Below are 21,895 nucleotides of genomic sequence, written 5' to 3'. Positions count from 1 at the left end.
AGGTGATGACTGAGTATTTCTACAGCCGATGGGGCCAGTCGAAACTTCAGCACTTTTTGTCTGATGTCACTGTTGTAGTATTCACTGTCGAGTCTGAAAACAAACAACCTTTGCGTCCAGAACAATCCTGTTTCTATAGTATCCAACATCCTTTGGGGATTATATTATTAAGTTCATCATTCATCAACTCCTACAAATTAACGTCCATTTGCTGATATCACAGCGATAATGTATACCCTTTGTGGGGAAAATACCAGAAAGAAGGACCTACACATGTGTCAAAGAAAGGTTGTTCAACATCAACGAAACTAGAAAAATGCAACTCTCTGCTGGAGTCTTATAGCGTCAAATAGACTTTTTAAGATGCAACAGTTGGTTTTGTTTATTTTATATTTTTTTAACAAAATTCTCATATTGGGAAAACACGCGAAACAAGAATGAAATTTCGGGGTTATTCCACGAGATTAAATCTATAGAAGAAGGAAAACATAGATTTATTTCAAATAGTACATTGAGTTGCCTATTAACGTCGAAAATATGCATTTATTTTGCAACCGAATTTGATATTATTGTATTTTTTATTCAAAACAGTACACACACATTCACAAACTGTGTATATGTTTTGACAGAATAAGGGCACCAAAAGAAAAGTTGGTAGAAAATATTGGACGTTCGAAGTTTGAAGAATATCGGACATAGATTTTACACCTTCCTAGCGATATTATTCAAAATGTTGAACATCTGACGAGTGTGCTAATATTGTCCATAGTTGCAACTGACCTAAGTTGTTTATACATCATAATGTGAAAAATTTGAACTATTTCGGGCATTTTTATTTAGGAACATATTGAATTAAATTTTTTGGGGGGAGAAGTAAACAAAACCGGCCACATCCCAACTTGATATAAGTTTGACAATAATATTACGATGCTCCGAATCGTACTTTTTTCTTTCGTGTGTGCCAACCGGACGGGTATTTCTAAATGGCTTCCAAATGTTCTGATACGAATTACTTCCAAAGAGATGTAATATATAAAATTATCCAGGTTATGTAGATATTTTTAATGCATTTGAACGCGCGGGAATTTCGGAGTTTCGATATTTTCTCCAAATATTTATTTAGTTTTTTGTTTACTAACGCTTTTCAAATTATAACTAATTGTCAAGTTTAGTTTCTATAACAACAATAGTTGAGTTCCAGAACCTACAAGTTAGTTCTAATTAGTACTAATTCTGCTACAACGCGTTCTCGTACTCCAAAAACTAGCAAAACTTGCAGCTCTCTCGAGAAAAAAATGGCGCTGAGTGGTGCACATTTCTGCTTGTTTTAGCTACATGAATTTGGCCGAGCAGAAATGTGCATATTGTAAATTTGACATTTAATTGGCAGGGCTAACAAGTTTGAAAAATGTATTGATACAGTTCAATGCTCGCGCGTCACAACAAAAATAAAGAAAATGATCAACTTAAAAACTAATATTTGTCGTGCAAAAACAAAACGAGAAAATATGGAGCAACTGATGTATTCACTTTTCGATGATTCCAGCAGTGAAGAGGACTGGCTGAATGAGGAATCAGATTACTAATTATTATTATAAATTATTAATTTTAGTTTGTCGTCTTCAATACTCATTTTTTAAATTTTGGCGTCCCTTTCAGTAAGGTTTCACCAGTCCGATTTAGACTGTTTACTTTTGGAATTTTGAATTTTGACATTTTATCGCATTTCTGCTAATTTTCCGTTCCTTTATTTTTTGAGCACCTAAATGAGAATGACATTTCGAATTGTTCTCTCTTCTGCTAGTTTTGCTACTAAAAAAGTACTGGAACACAACTAATGTTGTTTTTGTAAAATATTAGTTTATGTAGCAGATGCATACCCTTATAAATACACCTTGTATAATTCCACGCGTTTTACCATGGTAGACAGGTGACAGCAAGTGTTTTTGTACAAAAAACGTAACAAAAACCACACACAAATTTGTTTTTGTACGTAATACAAGAGTCAGAGTTATATGTCCACAAATGTAAGCAAAAAAAATAATTTTTAATAAATTATTTTAATTTCAAAATTGTTCATTTTTTAGAATTTAGATTATTAAATTTAAAATACAGAAGAATAGTTCTTAAAATATTTAATTTTAATGTTTTCACATAATTCCTCTGATTGTATAGTTCTAGATGTAGGTTCAAATTTCTCAACGCTTGAAGCAATCGATAGAAAATCGTGCAGAAAGCAACATACCTTTCAAATTGGAACCAAACTGCATACATACATTAAGTATTCCACACTTTGCATTTTTAGGAAACATGAAATATACGACTATAAATGGGATTAGATCACAAAACGTAATATCGGTACTGACACTGGTATTACTATAGATTCAAATCAGCAGGGTATTTGCTTCTACCTGTAATAATTATACCATGGCGTTTTACTTGTGTGGTGAATGGCCCAATTCACACGAGGGTAATTGTTCTGGTCTAAGAAAGAAGCTTGTTGGCATTTTCGGTGAGGAGAGTCGTTTTTGGTTGGACTAAAATTTCATCCAACTTCAATCCCGCATTAGAAGAACAAAACTAATACATGCACACTTATAAAAACCAAGTAAATAAAAAAATACTAACACACACCATGGTAGAAGAATATAGGTAGATGCATCAACGTTTGGGAACATTGATATGTCAAAATTTTTTTAGTGCTTTGTCAAAAATAAATCGATTTTTATATGTTTTCTTATACGACGCAAATCGGAGGTTGTAATGATACATATTTTTCAACAGTTTTTACAAATTTTAATAATTTTTCATTCACGATTTTCAATATCAAAATCGGCTTGACAGTTCATTGTCCCAGCAGCTGTGTCGATGCGACTACCTGTATTCTTTACCATTACCGTTACATTAGTCTCGTGCATGGTAGAAGGATATAGGTAGACGCATCGACACAGCTGCTGGGACAATGAACTGTCAAACCAATTTTGGAATTGAGAATGTTGAATGAAATATTATTTATTTAAATTTAATAACCTCCGAATGACGTCGTATAAGAAACGATATAAAAATCTACTTATATTTGAAGAAACATTTAATTTTTTGACATATCAATGCTCCCAAGCGTTGATGCATCTAACTGAATTCATCTACGGGGCTAGTGTGTTTTGGAAAGAAAAATTTTCTTTGAACTAAAAATTACTCTCGTGTGAATTGGACCAATTACATTGACCGAGTACGTCAAATTTTAGGCAGCGTTGTAAAAAATTAGCCGGCGTCGACTTTCAAATTGGACTGACTTTGATTCATGATTTGTAATACCTAGTTAACCTCAACATCATACTTTGAGAACAATTGAAAAGTTAAATAATGCGATTTACGAGTCGTTTGCATGCCCAACATTTGGGATGGTCATTTAAAAAACATTGGCAAACACAAGGCAAACGGATTCCAAATGATACTGGTGCTGCCAGCGAGTTAGAAAAAAAAGAAATTTTGATCAAAAATACAGGGGATGCTACAGCTCACGATAAGTAAGTTAATTCCCTTGACATTGTGATGGATTACGTGATTTTTTTAATAATAGATTCAAAACAAACATTGGGTCACTCACGCACCACCAGTGGCATGACAAATTTTGTTACATATATTGCAAAGAAACCGTTTTATTGGAGGGTTTGCCGCAAGCTCAGTTACTAACGAATACAGTTAAAATTAAAGGACTTCCAAAGTCGTTATACGAGTTGATTATTAACCTAAAGATTCCAAGCAGTGTTGAACGAAATGCTGAATTAGCAGTTACGAAATCAAATGTGTATGATGCTGAACAGTCTTCATTGCCAAGAACTCGAAACGTGGATCGCCCGGCTTATAAATATCCCAGAGTATATGGAGCATCACAACTGCGGAGTAAGTAAGTATATTGATGTCAATGCATATTCGGCCTTATTCTTAGTGGATGGGTGCGAATATTGTTATATAGTTCATACAATTTGCGATGAGAAACTATGAGTGCCCAAATCCCTATATTCGGAATACGGAACAACTCTAGTTCAGTAAAAACTTAGATTTTGGCTTAAGATGATTTTAGGGGCTATGCTCCGATTGACCTGAAATTTTTACAACGTGTAGATCATTTTAACCTGATTACAGCAAGGTAATTTTTTTGTGGGGGAAATACCCGGTTACCCGGTTATTGGACCCGAAAGTTCAGATACAATATTCGGTTTTTATCCGGTTCTACTCAACCGATAACTACAAAATGGAGATCACTTGAAATCTTATGAAAATACCTATCCACATGATGAGGTTACTAGAACCGGTTCTAGAGAAATGCGAGAAAATTGATATTTTTACCAGACTTTTTGAAAAACCGATAAAAACTCAAAAATGGACCCATTATGGGGTATTAAAAACTACATACTACATTGTAGCCTACACTCTGGCCTTTCCAAAAAGGTGCTATTGGTATTGATATCTCTTATATTTCCGAAGATATTAGTCATGCAAATCATGAAATTGAGTTTTCACCCACTAATATGTATCTCTTATAGCTTTGTAGTTCCGAAGATATTGTCTTTAAAGTCGAATTCCAACTACTTACAAAAATTATAATATTTAGAAAAACTATGGATCGCGTAGCCGGTGTTGGACATACCTCATGAGAAAAAATCTCAAGCCCCGGCCGAAGGCCGGCTACTTACAAATTTTTCAATGTTTACAAAAACTTTGGATCGCGTAGCCGGTGTTGGACATACCACAGAGGAGAAAATCTCAAGCCCCGACCGAAGGCCGGCTACCTACAAAAATTACAGTGTTTAGAAAAACTATGGATCGCGTAGTAAGTGTTAGACATATACCAGAGGAGAAAATCTAAAGCCACGGCCGAAGGCCGTCTGTTTCAAAATGCTATAGAGGTTAGATACATTTGACTGGAGAAAAAATTGCAATTTAATGATTTCTATTACCAATATCTTCGGAACTACAAAAGATATCAACACGTATGACACCATTTTAGAAAGGTAATAGTGTTGGCTGTTATAAGGTAGGCAGATATTAATACCCTATAATGGGTCCATTTTTGAGTTTTTATGGGTTTTTCAAAAAGTACTAGTGAAAAATATCATATTTCTTGCATTACTCTTACATCGTGACCCCTTGTTGGATAGGTATTTTCATAAGCTTTCAAATGATCTCCATTTTGTAGTTATCGGTTCAGTAGAACCGAATAAAAATAGAATATATTATATCTGAACTTTCGGCTCGAATAACCGGGTAACCGGGTATTTCCCCCACACTGTGGTACTTTGCCGTAATCAGGTTAAAAATACCTACCTGTGGTAAAAATTTCAGAACGATCCGAGCATAGCCCCTAAACTCAACTTGCTCCAAAAACCACAAAACACGAATAAAATTCTGTTTATTCAACAAAATTTAATCCAGGACAGAAAGAAAATAATGTTTTCTTTTTCATAATTGTAAGATTTATTGCGCTTAATCTTCGAAAAATGAATTATTGTTGTAATTGAATTTCTTTCTTCCTTTGTTCAATTCATTTTTAATACCAAGCTATTTTCTTCATTTTTCGAAACAATACCACAAAATTGAATCCACAAAATTGAATCCAAGATAGAGAGACAATATTGTTTTATTCCAAAATTATACATTTTGTCGCTAGTTATCGTGGAAAATATGCATTTATGCTGACTCTAAATTTGAAATAAATTCAAATAATTTTCTTTTTTACTTAAAACAATACACAAACATATAAAAATTGTGTATATGTTTCGACAGAATAGGGGCACAAAAAGAAAAAAATGTGTTTGGGAGGTAGCTCTGTTCTACATTTTGTAATTGTGCCATGCTTACACCTTAAATGTGCAAAAGAAGTTGATGCATTCATTTTGAATTAATAAAGGAATACCGCGAAAACTGATCGAAAGGTCAACATTTATTTTTAAAACCATGTTCTATGTATCTTTACTTATTTATTACCACCCAAGGTGGATAAAATCTGTTGTTGTTGAAGCAGCCCCGACTGCTGTGTGCGTTCTGATTCATCAATCAAGTTCTGCTTCTAAGTCCAGCCAGGACGCAAGCCAAAACTACTTGGGTTTGTTGTTGTCGTAACAGTTATACAAATTGTGTTTGGGTTCTGCTAATCTGGTTCAAAAAGTCGTCTACTTAATCGGCTGTAATTAGAGGTTTTCTGGAAATTGTGCGGCCTGTATCACACGCCGGGAAGGTGTTCCGCACATCTTCGTCAATTCGTGCCCAATACGAATTAAGAACACTGCACGATCCTGAACGCAATTGCGCCAATACTACACTGGTTTGTCTAGGCAGCCGACGTTCTTCAGCTGCAATGGAAGGGGTTGGACTCCGAGGACGGCATTCATGGTATAATTGTTAATGGCATCTCCAACTGACATACCAATGCCTATCAGACTTCCAGATAGGTTTTCTAATCTAGAGGCTCTCTCTTATAGGATTGGACCTCCCTCTTTAGATCATGTATGTCCTCCCTGACACACCTTGTTGAGGGAATATTATCCACCATATGATGGTTTGGATGACTCCCACGATAACACTCAAGCAGGTACTGCAACGAAAGCATATGGTTATGCTGACGTGTCAGAAGGAAGCTCCCTTTCGCAGTTTTCAGGGCAGCATCCTGGCAGGACTGGATATTATTCTACTGTGTAGCACTTATATTCACCCAAGATTTGGGATAGCTCGTGGTCGGTATCATATATCCCTTGACCTGCACATTCAGCTCTGTTCCCATCTTCGCAGACCATGTGGTAAAGAGTGTGGCCGTTTCGTGGAATGAGGTGACAAGCTCCGCGAGATAGATGTTCATGATCGTACAATCATCCGCAAGGAATTACGGAAAGGTATAGGTTAAAGAGTTACGGGATATTACCCCACATTGGTGAACTCTATGTTTCCCCTACGGATATTTATACCTAGTCGGCTGGGAGAGATCGTACATGGCGTAGGGCCATTCTCGTAGCCCTGTCGCTCTCGGGGTGCTTTTGTTTCTCTCTTTCTTCATGTAGATTGATATCATCGTATTTGAGTGGAAGATCTCAGTTTGTTGTGCACAGGGGCGTTCAGTCTGATGTTTGTGCAGTGCGGAGTGGTGTCCCACAAGGGTCCTCAAGGGCTTGGTCCTCTGCTTTTTATTATGTTCATTAATGACATTGTGGGGTCTGTGTCTAACTCCATGTGTGAAGTCTTCATGTATGCCGATGGCATTCATGTCTTCTTTAGAAGTGCAGATCTCTTTGAGTTGGAAAATGTGGCAAACACTACGTTGGGATTGCTTTCTATGTAGATCTCCTCTAATGGTTTATCTGTGAATTGGAATAAAACTGAAGCTGTTCTGTTTAATAGTCCTGATTATGTTCCTATGCCGTGCATCTGTGTTCGCTCTATTGTTGTTAATGTTGTGGATGAGATGTTTAGGTGTAGTCATTGACACCAAACTTAATTTTTCAGCGCGTGTTGATTCTTTGCTTTTTCGTGTGCGTTTTCAGCTTAGGAGGCTCCATAGTCTTCAAGCTCATTTGCCTCTTGGTGTTAGGATGATGGTAACTAGATCTTTATTAATGTCTCATGTCAACTATTGTTTGGAAGTAATCTGTGGGGCAAATGCTTGCCTAATTCTGCATGTACGCAAACTTGTTAATTCTATTGTAAGGTACGTGTTTGGGTTGCGCCGTAGTGATCGTGTAACACAGTATGTTATTAAGTTTCTTGTCTGTCCTTTGACAGATATGTTGAATATCGCCTGCTTTTGTGTCATTACAGAAATATGAGGAATGTTAATTCTCCTTTATATAATAAGTTTGTGTTTTGTAGATCATCTCGAAATCCACAATTGCTATTTCCCAGATTTTCGTCTGTAGTTGAAGAGAAAGCGTTTGTTGTAAAAGGAGCTAGATTGTGGAATCACTCTGACCCTGCGTGATTTTACCTGTTCTTTTGAACTTTACAGGAAGAGGAGTTTTGAGTATTTGTCTGTTCATTAAGTTTCTGGTTGCGGGTTATTTTTTGTTTTTTCTTTTTAGTTATTGGCTGGGGGCCATTTTTATGGTTGTTTTTTTCCATAGAGTACATAATTTTATCGCTCTTTCTCTTTTTAAGGACTTTTTTATATCCTCCACCAAAAAAGGTATGGAGGGTATATTATGTTCGTCATTCCGTTTGTAACTCATCGAAATAATCATTTTAGACCCAACAAAGTATATATATTCTTGATCAGCGTAAAATTCTAAGACGATTTAGCCGTCTGTCCGTCTGTTGTAATCACGCTACAGTCTAAACAAATTAAGATAGGAAGCTACAATTTTGCACAGATTCCTCTTTTGTCTGCAGGCAGGTCAAGTTCGAATATGGGCTATATCGGTCCACGATATCGTATAGCCCCAAATATCGGTACCCCCCGATAATCGGTATTTTGATTATTTTAGCCACATTTTCTAATGGAAAGGTCTGAAAATCCACACAAGAAGTTCCTTATGAGTACTTTATCCCTTGGAAGAGAATTATCTATATAGGTCCACGATATCGTATAGCCCCCATATAACGGTATCCTCTGATATTTTGTATTTTGATGATTTTAGCCACATTTTTCAACGGAACTGTCTGATAATCCACACAAGGAGTTCCTTGTAGGTACTTTATCCCTTGGAAGAGAATTATCTATATAGGTCCACGATATCGTATAGCCCCCATATAACGGTACCCCCGATATTCGGTATTTTGATGATTTTAGCCACATTTTTCAACGGAATTGTCTGAAAATCCACACAAGGAGTTCCTTGTGGGTACTTTATACCTCGCCAGAGAATTATCTATATAGATCCACGATATCGTATACGGTACCCCCGATATTTGGTATTTTGATTGTTTTATCCACATTTTTCAATGAAATTGTCTGAAATTCCACAAAAGGAGTCTCTTGTGGGCATTTTACCCCCTCAAAAAGAATTGTCTATATAGGTCCACGATATCGTATATCCCCCATATAACGGTACCTCCCGATATTCGGTATTTTGATGATTTTACCCACACTTTTCAACGGAATTGTATGAAAATCCACACAAGGAGTTCCTTGTGGGTACTTTATACCTCGGCAGAGAATTATCTATATAGGTCCACGATATCGTATATCCCCCATATAACGGTACCCCCCGATATTCGGTATTTTTATGATTTTACCAACTTTTTTATTGGAATTGTCTGAAAATCCACACAAGGAGTTCCTTGTGGGTACTTTATGCCTCGACAGAGAATTATCTATATAGGTCCACGATATCGTATAGCCCTCATATAACGGTACCTCGATATTCGGTATTTTGATGTTTTTAACCATATTTTTCAACGGAATGGTCACAAGGGATTCTTTGTACACAAGGGGTTCTTTGTGAGCATTTTACCCCCCAACAGAGAATTCTCTATATAGTTTAACTATTACGTATAGCCCCCATATAACGGTACCATGCGATATGATTTTAGCCATGATGATTTTAGCCACATTTTCCAATCGTATTGTCTGAAAATCCACACACGGAGTTCTTTGTGAGCACTTTACCCCTGAAACGGAATTGTCTATATAGGTCCACAATATCGTATATCCCCCATATAAATCATGCTTGTGTGGATTATCAGACAATTCCGTTGAAAAATGTGGGTAAAATCATCAAAATACCGAATATAGGGGAGTACTCTCTCTCTCTCTCTCTGGAGACAACTTCATGCCGGTGGTATCGTTGACAATGACGTCAACCTCTCAACTGTCTTTGATGTTAATGTTTTGAATGAATATTTTACTCAAGAAAATGGTGTTGGCAATGTTATTGTTGATTTTCCAGATATTGATAGACAATGTCATACATTTTCTTTTAATTGTGTTTTCGAGATAGATGTATTTGAAGCCTTTCAGCAGGTCAAATCGAAGTCTGTAGGTGTTGATGGAGTACCCATTAAATTTTTGAAATTAATCTATCCATATATTTCTAGACATTTCACCTATATTTTTAATACAATGTTTACAACATCGACCTTCCCGAATGACTGGAAAATTGCTAGGGTTTTCCCTATTTCCAAAAATAAAGGAAGGAACACTATTGAGAATTTGAGACCTATAAGTATACTACCGTCGCTTTCTAAAGTTGCCGAACATCTCATAAGGCTGCAGATTCAATCATTTATAGATGACAATAAATTTTTGATTAATTATCAATATGAATTTAGGCGTGGTCTCAGCACTACTTCACTTTTAGTAGACTTAACTGACTTGATTAGAGAGACAATTGATGGACGTGATAGTGGTGTTCTTGTTGCGCTGGATATTTCGAAAGCATTCGATTGTGTGGATCATTCAATGCTGATTGAGAAGCTGTTCTCATTATATGCATTTGACAGTAATTCTTGTAAATTAATTGTTTCATATTTATCTGGACGTTCTCAATATGTTTCATATAATGGCGAGGCATCCAGCTTACGTCATATTTACAGCGGGGTACCTCAAGGTTCAATTTTAGGTCCGCTTCTTTTTGTTTTATATGTCAATGACATTAGTAGCATTCTAACTAATTGCGACTGTCATCCGTTTATGTATGCGGACGACATTCATTTATTTTTTAAAGGTCAATCAGACTTTCAACTAGAGAATACCATAAATACAACATTAGGTAATATTTCATGTTGGTTGAGAAATAATAATCTAGTAGTAAATGTTTCTAAGACAAAAGCAATGACATTTGGTTCACCTTGCCGACTGAATAGCGGTATTAATATACAGGTTAATGGTGTAGCGGTGGATTTTGTTTACCGCATAAATTGTTTAGGTGTTGTTCTTGATACCAAGCTTGATTTTTCTTTGCATATTGATGCACTGTACCCCAAAGTTATAAATATGCTCCGAAAATTACACTCAACTGATTTCTATTTGCCCTTATTTGTAAAGAGAAATCTTGCTCATTCTATGTTATTTTCGGTAATTTCCTACTGTATTGAAGTGATTTCTGGTACAACACATGAGTATTTAATGAAATTAGAAAAACTTTTTAACATCATTGTAAGATATGTTTATAATTTGCGTCGTTTTGACCATATTTCTGCGCATGCAGTCCTCTTTTTAGGAGTGTCATTCTCTACTTTTGTTAAACAACGCGTGGTTTCATTTCTATATAAATGTATCTGTTTAAATCTTCCTGGTTTTCAGCGAGATCGGCTAGTGTTCTCTCGGTCTACTAGGAATACGCAAATAATTTTCCCTCATTTTTCTACGTCTCTATATGAAAGATCTTTCATAGTTCGTTCCGCACGAATCTGGAATCAGCTTCCAGCTGAGCTACGACAATTCTCGTTTTCCCGCGGTGTTTTTCGCCGCATGTTTGAAAACTTTGTAGAGGCAAATGGAGGTTAACAATTTGTTTGTTAATGATATTGACGATACTGTATCGTTTGATTAAATATTGTTTTTTTTTATTACCAGCAATAGACTTAAATTTATTTTCATTGGCTGGGGAGCCTTTTTGTCCATATTTTACATATGATTTCTTAGGTTACTTTAAGATACACTATGTAATATTTTTAAGATGTTTTTTTTATTTTGGAGTACACTTTTGTAGTTTTGATAGTTGTGATACTTATTGGCCTAATGTCTTTTTCATTGCAACATATAAATAAATAAATTAAATAAATGAAAATGAAATATTCGATATTTTAATGATTTTACCCACATTTTTCAACGGAATTGTCTGATAATCCACACAAGGAGTTCTTTGTGAGTACTTTACTCCCTGAAAGAGAGTTGTCTGTATAGGTCCAAGATATCGTATATCCCCATATAACGGTACCCCCGTTATTCGTTATTTTGTTGATTTTAGCTATATATTCCAATGGTATTCTCTGAAAATCTACACAAGGATTTTTTGTGAGCACTTTAACCCCTGAAAGGTATTTGTCTATATAGGTCCACAATATCGTATATCCCCCATATAACGGTACCCCCGATATTCGGGATTTTGATGATTTTAGCCACATTTCCCAATGGAATTATCTGAAAATCCACACAAGGAGTCCCTTGTGAGTACTTTACCCCCAGACATAGATTTGTCTATACAGGTCCACAATAGCGTATATCCCCCCATATATCGGCACCTTCGGATATTAGGTATTTTAAAGATTTTAACAGAATTTTAAATGGATTTTAATTTTTTGAATATTTTCTAATTCGTTCCAAATGGTGGAGGGTGCTTTTTTACTTGTTTTATATTTTTGTAGTAGCTACATTCGCTCGGTTGGAAACTAGTAATTTTTAGAGCCTGAGTGTATTGATGCCTATTGCCTTTTTCCTCTCTGCCTTGTTTAACTGTTGTTCAGCTTGGTAGAGGAGTTGTGTCTGAGGGTCTAATTACTAAATTGCTACTAAATTTAAATTATTATTTTTTGTATATATATATTACTATTCGTTGATAATTTTTGTTATTTATTTAGTTTTTTTTTTTTAGATTAATATAGTTATAGGCTGTTTTTATACTGTTGTATGTTAATATTAGATTTTGGCCATGTTGGCTTATTTATATTAAATTGTATGAAAATACATGAAATGAAATGCACCCACTCCATGTATCCGTTGCATATCACCGAGGCCGATCTGTGGTGAATGCACTTATAGCACACGGAGCTGAACCATGGTGCAGGGTTGTTGTTCTCGATTCATTCCTGGTAATGTTGCTCCACCATCAGAAAAATGGACGAACACAAACATGTATTTGGTGGGTTGACGGCCCCTGGTCGAAGGTTTTTTCCTTCGAGGCAATCCGCACATATAACCGGTTGCTCTGGTACTTGGATTTTCTTCTAAATCTTACAACCACACTTATAAACATTTTCAAAGCTTGGCAGGTGGGAAGAGATGAAAATGTATATAAGCGCGGTTGTAAAATTTTGAAGAAATACCAATACCAAATTTTAGTTTATTTTAATTATTTCTTTCTTACTTTCTTTATTCAAAGCCCCTAAGGCCAATTCATTGTGTTAATAGGGCACTCAATACCAAGTAGAAAACTTATAAATAAATTAAAAATACTTATCACACTACACTGTTATAAATCGAGATGAATCTCCTTTTGAGCTTACGATCTTGTCACTTGGGTAAAACAATTGTTTGTCATAGGAGTTATTTTTACAATAACTTTTAGTGAGAATAATCCCAGACAAAAACCAAGGGAACTGATGAGAATTCGTGGCTCTTCCCGAAACCAAGGCAATCCCCGCCTTACCCCCTGGCAAAAATTACTTCATTCTTCACTGATAAATAAACGATGTTTTTATGAAAACAACAATTATGAAATTAAGCCTAACTATTTTGCAAAAAAAAAACTATATTGTAGATAAATATCAGATGATTGCTTTAGTCTGGAGTATACCCCATTTGGCTTAGCTTCATATTACTCTCTATTAAAGAGACCAATGTTTACAGGACTTAACTCACAGCTTTGCAATATTTGGCTTTTTCAGTTTTTTTTATATGACAACTTTGTTGAAAAGCAAGCTCGATAAGGGTCGATCATTCACAAGCGAATGACAATCACACTCACCTTCTGCCTTTCCCAAAAAAACAAAACCACCATTCCAACAGATTCTGGATTACTTACAAGAAATTTACGCACTATAATGCGTAGGGAGACAATCCTGATTAATAGATGCATTCATCCTGATAATGAAGTAACACACCAAAACTAATACTTTGTTCTTAAACGGATTTCTATTAAAAATCACTAATTATATAAAAATTGGTGTAAGGCACCAATAAGTCTGATATATTATTCTAAACTCCAAAACACTACCACGAGGGAGATAAGCCAGCAATAAGTCTGATATATCATTCTTAAACTCTTCTCCATATTCCGTGTTTTTTTCTTATGCCTTGTATCTGTGTGGGCCCTTAATTGTTAATTTTGTGAATGAGATTCATTGACACCCAGCATTATTGCCATGTCTCGCAGCTGTAATTAAGTTTCTTGATAAATTACATGAATTTGGGTATCCGATTTATATTAACCGGTTGAATATAGTCTTACTATATATATAGACAAAAAGGATCTGAGTTAGATTTTACGAAAACACTTTAGTAGAAAGAACAATCGAGTACTTCTAGCAAATTATGTTTAACTGTGATAGGGTCATCATAGAAAGAACATCGAGCAGGCATTGTATATTCAAAATATTGGTGAGGGTTAAATAAGCATTTACCAACCCTGAGTGAGCCAAGATTGAGGCTAATTCTTCGAATAGTTAGGTTAACTCGTCTAAGAAAAACGGATGAAAATTGCCACATAATCGATTTATCTGCGCGTTGCTTTGTTTTATAAAGATGCATTCAGAAAACAGGGCATTTCTGCTATATGAGTACTAATCAATGCTTTTTTTTGGTTTTTTAACATAGATTTATTAAAGATGTTTCTGCAAATGGGCGCAAGTGTGATACGAGAGTTGTATAGAAAAAGAAATGATGTATTTAAGGAATGTGTAATATTTTAACTGCCAGAGTAAAACGTATAAATATAAGGAATCTACAGATTTATTGTTGCTGGTTGATAGCAGTATGCGAAAGCCTTCGGGTTGGTCTTTCGCCTGCCTTGTTTTATGGTATTTTTGTTTTGGATATTTTTTAATGAATATGCTGATCCTCTTCATCGTATACGGTTATTGCAACAACATTTACGAAGCGGCAGCAAAATATTCCTGAGACTTCTTGGGATCGGCGACCATTGTCTTTTGTCCGGGCTTCCAGTTAGCTGGGTAGACTTCACCGTGTTCATCGGTAAATTGAAATGCCTGCACTAGACGCAATGTCTTATCAACACTGCGATCAACGGGCAAATCGTTGACAGTCATTTCTTTTGTCATGTTATCTGCGAAATCATTGCTCTTAATATCTGAATGTCATTGTATCCATAAAATGACAAGATCATAGTGTTTTGGGATTTGCACTATATCAGTTTAGATTCCTCCTTTGTTTTTTTGCCGACACTCCTCCAACAAATTGGCGCAATTATGTTTAGGATGGTGCAGTCGTCTCAATTCGTATTGGGCACGAATTGACAAAGATGTGCGTTGCGTCTGCCCGGCGTGTGATACAGGCCCGCACAATACGCTGCACTTCTTTAATTGCACCGCCAAACTTATCCAACTCATTCCAGAAGATCTCTGATTACAGCCCATTAAAGTAACAATAAGAAAATCGATTCCTGATACGTTTTCAAGAGTTCTGCATAACGAATTTGTGAATTTAAGGTGAATGCTAAAAAATTATTTTTATTTATTTCTTACAGAAGTGATAGACTTGGTAGCAGAGGAGGTGGTGTTGTTTTGCGTGTTGTAAATGATATGAGTCATAAACTTGTGTGTAAAGGAAGCTCTTATGGAGATGTTGAATATGTTTTTGTGAGGTTGTTGTTAATAACAGTTGTTTATTTGCCTCATGGTGATATTTTGGCTTTGGAAGATGAAATTTCTGACCTAGAGGTAAGGTATTCCAATGTCATCATTATGTGGGACGTTAATAATAATATGTTTGATTTAAACCGAAGTGTATTGGTACGTGATGTTTGTAGTCGTTTGAATTTATCTGCTGTTCATAATTCAATGCCAACACATAATGACGTTGCGCATAATTCAACTTCTTTGTTAAATTATTATTTTTGTCGTATTTGAGTTTGTTAGCATATTCAGATCTGACTCACTGGTCAATATACTAAATTGTGGTGTTCAATGTTTAATAACAGTGATTGGTTTAAGACTTTCGTTATCATGTTTTCCTTAGAGATTCTGCATATAAGGCGTATTTTCAAAATAGGACTTTAGATAATTGGATGAATTTTCTAAAATTGTTGAATATGAGAAATATGAAGTTGAATAGTGCGTTCACTATTGCACCCGAGTTAAAATGGATTTAGATGTAATCGTAGCACAACATCTCTTCTGGTTGTGTCAGTGCTGGTGATTGTTGTGTTTTATTATCACTTGATTTGGGAAAAGTCGTTTGACAGGATTAATCGCGCCAATTTAATTACTAAGCTGCACATTTTCTTAAATTTTTCGTCCTCGGCTTGTAAGTTAATGTTTTCTTACTTGTTCGGGAGAAAACAGTATGTCTGCTGTAAAAATGTTGTTTCCAGTCTTCTTCCAGTCAGTAGTGGTGTGTCACAGAGATCTGTTCTTGGCCGTCTATTGTTCGTCATGTATGTTAATGATTCGTTTGCATTTGCTGATGACATTCAAATTTTGTTTAAATCAATTGATTTTAATGTTAATAAGTTGGTAACTTGGTTGTCCTGTAACAGTCTCTCAATAAATACTAATACTAATCTAAAGTTATGTTTTTTTGGGAACTTGCAAGAGGATTCAGTAAACGTTTCCATTTATAGGACGCCTATAGATGTTGTAAGTTCGGTGAAATGTGTTGGTTTGTTTCGCACATGAATTCTTTAGTGTCCAAGGTAAACTTTTTTTTTAATGTAGTTGTACTTTTTGGATATTGTATTGCCTAAGAAAATTAATTTTAGTTGGTACATGCCTTAGTAATGGCTCACTTTTTATACTGTATTGAGATTTTTGGGGGTAGTTGTGGTTTTGTTTTTAGTAAGTTAAAACTTGTTTCGTAGGGAAATGCTATATGTTTTTTGAGTCATATATCTCCTTTTGTGAAGGAGTTTGTTGGTTGTTCGTTTGATGTCTATTAAAATAGATTCGAATGTATATAGCAAATAAACAAACCACTCTGCAGTTAACAGAGTACTGTTAAAATTAACAGAGTGCTGTTGAAGTTAACAGAGTTAAAAAAATGTTTTTTTAGTCAAAAAAAATATAATTTAATTAGAAAACAAATATATTTAATTAAAAATTATAAATCTTTATTGACTTTGTTATTATTTTTACCACAAAAATGCAACATTAAGTTATTCGAATAAGGCCGAGATAGTTACTTCTGTTGGGTAGGTAATATGCTCATTGATCCTTTAAGGATAAATTCTGCCGGGACAACATGGATACCGTTGAAAAGCTTATCGAGAGTGCTCTCCATAGAAATAATAAAAAGATTCAAAATATTGCCCGATGCCGCTGAATCCACCCATTTCAGAAATTATCCTGGGGTAAGGATAATCATTCCGGCCATTACTCCTACAAGGATAAATTCTGCCGGTACAACATGGGTTCCATTGGAAAGCTTATTAAAAAAAGAAAAGTTACCAAAAAAGTTTCCATATTTAAATTTATTACTCAAAAAAACTAAACAACATTATATAAACACAACATTTCAAATTCATTTACAAATAGTATTTGTAAAAATGTTTATATATATATATATATATGTTTGCCAAAATGTTTTTTAAACAACGGCGACTTAACCCAAACTATTTGCGCCTTTATTTATATTGATTTTTCAAAATTTCTTTCAGTATATGTAGGTGGTACTTAATATCATACATCGTCTCCCCGTATGGATCTAAATAACTGAATACTTTATTTTCTACGTCAATAAAGACCAGCGTGAAGTGTCCAAGTTCGAATATTGGTATAAAAATCATCTTCTTTGCACGTTAATGAATTAAGTTTTTCCCCGATTTCAATATTAAAATTTCAATATAAGTATCAATTATATTTTCGTACACCTGTTTGTTAGATTTTAAATGGTTGTATTCGTTTATATTCATGGTTGGTGGTCGCTTAACATTTAATTTTTCTCGAATATTTTTAAATCTAAAAAATTATGTATCTTTCAATACTTATTTTTCTTGGTATATTTTCCAAATCTAAAATTTCCACTTTTCAGTTGGTACATGCCTTAATAATGGCTCACTTTTTATACTGTATTGAGATTTTTGGGGGTAGTTGTGGTTTTGCTTTTCGTAAGTTAAAGCTGTTGTTTCGTAGGGAAATGCTATATGTTTTTGAGTCATCTATCTCCTTCTGTGAAGGAGTTTGTTGGTTGTTCGTTTGATGTCCATTAAGATAGATTCGAATCTACATAGCAAATACACAAACCATTCTGCAGTTAACAGAGTACTGCTAAAGTTAACATAGTGTTGTTAAAGTTAACAGAGAAAAATAACAGAACAAAAATCCTTTTTAGCAAAAAAAAAAAAAAAAAAAAAAAAAAAATATATATATATATATATATATATATATATATATATATATATATATATATATATATATATATATATATATATATATATATATATATATATATATATATATATATATATATAAATCAATTGTTGTTTGTTGGTAATGGAAAAAGGCTGCACCGATTTGCATAATTTCTTGTACAAACGTTCGTCGTACCACGCCTACTTTTACGCCCACTATTTATTTATTTAAAATCTTTATATTTGCCGAATAATGAAGATATCGGTTTGAAAATTATTCCACGAGGTACTGTTGACTTTCCCTCCAAACTTAGGAACTTGTTTGGGCGCTAGGGAACTGACCACGAATACTTCTGATCTATCTATATATAAGGAAGTTGTGTTAGTTACTACGCTTATAACTCAAAAACCGCTGATCTGACTTTAACGATTTACACAAATACGGAATTGTCTCTTGGCAGAAAAGGATAAAATCCAAAAAAATCGCGTAAAAATGTGAAATTTTAAAATTTTTATTTTGACTTTTGAAGTGTACAATAGTAATGTTTTATTTTGCATGATTTTTTTCCATTTTGACTTACTATTTCGGAATGTACATTTGCAGTGTTTTTTTTTTTTTTTGAATTCTAATATGATGTGTAATATTTTTGGGTAGTAGAAAACGACGAAAGTTATTATTATGATAAATAATTCAAAATAATAGTAAGGACCAAACTTCCTAAGGACCTTTAAATATTGGCTGTAAAAAAACAGCGAACAAGTTGAAGATTTTTTTCAATTTGTTTATTAGTTACTATGCTTATAACTCAAGAACGTTTTGACGGATTTTCACAATTCATACAACTTCGGAATGGAATCTTGCAAAAAAAATTCCGTAAAATATGCCAATAAAAATATAAAAGAAAAAATCCTTTTGGCGTGAAATTTTTTCAATTTAAAAACTATATAGAAGTGTACATTTTTTATTGTTTTGAATTCTGAATGAATAATATCAAAAATGAAATAGTACGCAATAAGATATTAAATGGCGATCTTTCATGTCTGAAATTGGCATTTAGCGTTCAACTCCAGGATCTACATCGTGCTTCAGCTGGAAGATACGAACACATTTAAATACAAACGTAATGCTGCTCATTTCAATACGTGGACATACCTACTTCTATCACATGACAATAATCCGTCCAATGAGAACTCAGTATGCAAAATTCATTGGGACTGCAATCAGTGAAATACCGAATATAAAGGGAAAAGGATTTCTATTCTTTCAGAAATTCTTCCTAAACTTTCACGATACCTTAAATCACTTTTGCAGTTCATGATATGGGCCATAACCCCCGGGTAAGGATACAACCCGATTTCAAGTATATCTTACATTTTAACCATACTTTCATACTATTTTCGGCAAATGTTGGTAATTTGGGAAGAAACCATCCATGCAAAAACTGATCACGTTTTGTATAATCATCATATGATTTAAGGAACCGGACATTTGTTTAATCTTGTTGAATTATACTATGATAAAAGATATGGAAGTTATGGGATCTCCAACGCGCAATTTCAATGACAAATAATTCATATTACTTTAAAAACAGGTAAAAAAATTTAATTAATTAAAAAAATTTAATAATTACTATCATCCATCTTAGTAAGTATCTAAATTCAAGCGTGTTTCACTTTAAACTTCATATACCAGTAAGACTGTTTGGATAATGCAGTTAACTTATCAAAAAACCATAAAGTGAATGAGGCCGTTATATGGGGCCATACCAAAACGGGAACCTCTGTGGACAATTTTATACTTCAAGGATTGTCATACAGACGGACAAATCGACTTAGCGACCCGGGCCAGTTTATATATATGTATATATATATATATATATACATATATATAAACTATATATATACATATATATAAACTATATATATACATATATATAAACTGGCCCGGGTCGCTAAGTCGATTTGTCCGTCTGTATGACAATCCTTGAAGTATAAAATTGTCCACAGAGGTTCCCGTTTTGGTATGGCCCCATATAACGGCCTCATATATATATATATATATATATATATATATATATATATATATATATATATATATATATATATATATATATATATATATATATATATATATCTATATATATATATATATATATATATATATATATATATATATGTATATATATATATATATATATATATATATATATATATATATATATATATATATATATATATATATATATATATATATATATATATCTTAATAAGTTAGTTTGATAAGATAACTGGGAAAAAGAAGGTGTAACAACACCATACCCATACTTAACTTATATATATATATATATATATATATATATATATATATATATATATATATATATATATATATATAAGTTAAGTATGGGTATGGTGTTGTTACACCTTCTTTTTCCCAGTTATCTTATCAAACTAACTTATTAAGATACTTAAAGCTATGAATAAACTTATAATTAATGTTTTCTACTGCTCACTCTGCGCCTTTTTGTGGAGTATTATGTTGCAATACGTTGAATAAATGATCGCATGTTTGGTGTTGGCTAAGCATATATGATGAATATAATTGCTGACACTGTGCCTCGTGTGGAGTCTTGCATTGCAATATGTTGGACGAACAATTATTATAGTTCGCCATCGTTTGACCAAAGTATTAGGGTGGGACAATGGAGATTGAGTTAACTCCTCCCCTACTTAAGTAAGGGCCGTCCTCGGGTCTTTTGTAGCTATCAATGACAGCTTCGATAACGTCGCGTTTTACTGTTCGTCTTCGACACAATTTGAATGAAATATAAAGACTGATGATTAAAATAATGCTTAAAACTCCAGAGACCGCTGGACCGGTTATTGTCCTGTTCTTCACGACATCGATGTGTTGTAAGTTTTCAAAATTTAATCTTTGAAGATACGGCAGGCTCAATATCTCTTGATGACTTGTGATATTAACTATAGTAGATATAGCCGACGTCGGTACCATCTTCAGTACCATCTTCTGGTTTTTGTATATGGAGTCATTAATACTGATTTCATCTTCAAACGTAATCAAATATGTACCGGTACTTATTGTTACGGTTCCTTCTGGGTTTTTTATAGTGGCTCTGTTGTCGTTTATTATCATGACGCCATCATCGACAATCTCCAATGGTTCAAGATGACTTGGTCTTGTGCTGCAGTGTGCTATAGTACCCGAATGAAGCTGTTGAGCACAAGTTGGTAGAGAATATTCTTGACAAAATGATGAAGTTAGCGTTGAGGTACAGTTTCCTATTGCAATTATACAATTTCCACAATTAGCGACGCTGTTGGTTTCAGCAAGATGTAGTATTGTGCCATTATGTTGGACGGGGTGCATAATTATTTTCTTACATACTAATTTGGGCTTGGGATATTTAATAAGAAAATGCAACATTTCATTATACAGTAGGACCTTAATTAGTGATACTTCTAGCAAGTCTGTTACAGTTGTATTTGTTGAACTTATTTGTAATAATTCATTTACATCATCGGAATCTAATAGCGTAGGATTAATTACATCTGCTTTTACAAGAGTGATTGATAGCATTAATGTTTCGATTTCCGCAATTGTAATTCTGTTTCGAGCAAGTAGTATTTCGTATAAATACCCTGTATGAATTTGTTCAGGTTTAGCATTTCCAATAATTTTGTTGACAAAATCTGTTAACTTATTT

General features: G+C 34.0%; 1 protein-coding gene across 6 annotated transcripts in view; it reads left to right on the top strand.

Moving 5' to 3' along the window:
- Positions 1–3,282: 3,282 nt before the first annotated feature.
- Positions 3,283–21,895, top strand: part of LOC101898909 (large ribosomal subunit protein mL37) — a 142,096-nt gene continuing 123,483 nt past the window's right edge. Inside the window, exons 1-3 of one of the 6 annotated variants that reach the window (XM_020039132.2) lie at positions 3,283–3,527; positions 3,581–3,907; positions 15,351–16,391. In XM_020039132.2, coding sequence (XP_019894691.1) covers positions 3,364–3,527; positions 3,581–3,907; positions 15,351–15,732 — 873 coding nt within the window. In that variant the 5' untranslated portion in view covers positions 3,283–3,363 and the 3' untranslated portion in view covers positions 15,733–16,391. Of the gene's footprint in view, positions 3,528–3,580; positions 3,908–15,350; positions 16,392–17,477; positions 17,675–21,895 lie in introns of those variants that run through there. The other 5 variants (XM_059126847.1, XM_011296915.3, XM_059126846.1 and 2 more) reach the window with 5 other exon arrangements.

Source organism: Musca domestica, unplaced genomic scaffold, assembly GCF_030504385.1.
Source record: "Musca domestica strain aabys unplaced genomic scaffold, Musca_domestica.polishedcontigs.V.1.1 4, whole genome shotgun sequence".
Lineage (NCBI taxonomy): Eukaryota > Metazoa > Arthropoda > Insecta > Diptera > Muscidae > Musca > Musca domestica.
Note: the sequence above shows the minus strand (reverse complement) of the source record. Positions and strands in the feature narration are given on the sequence as shown.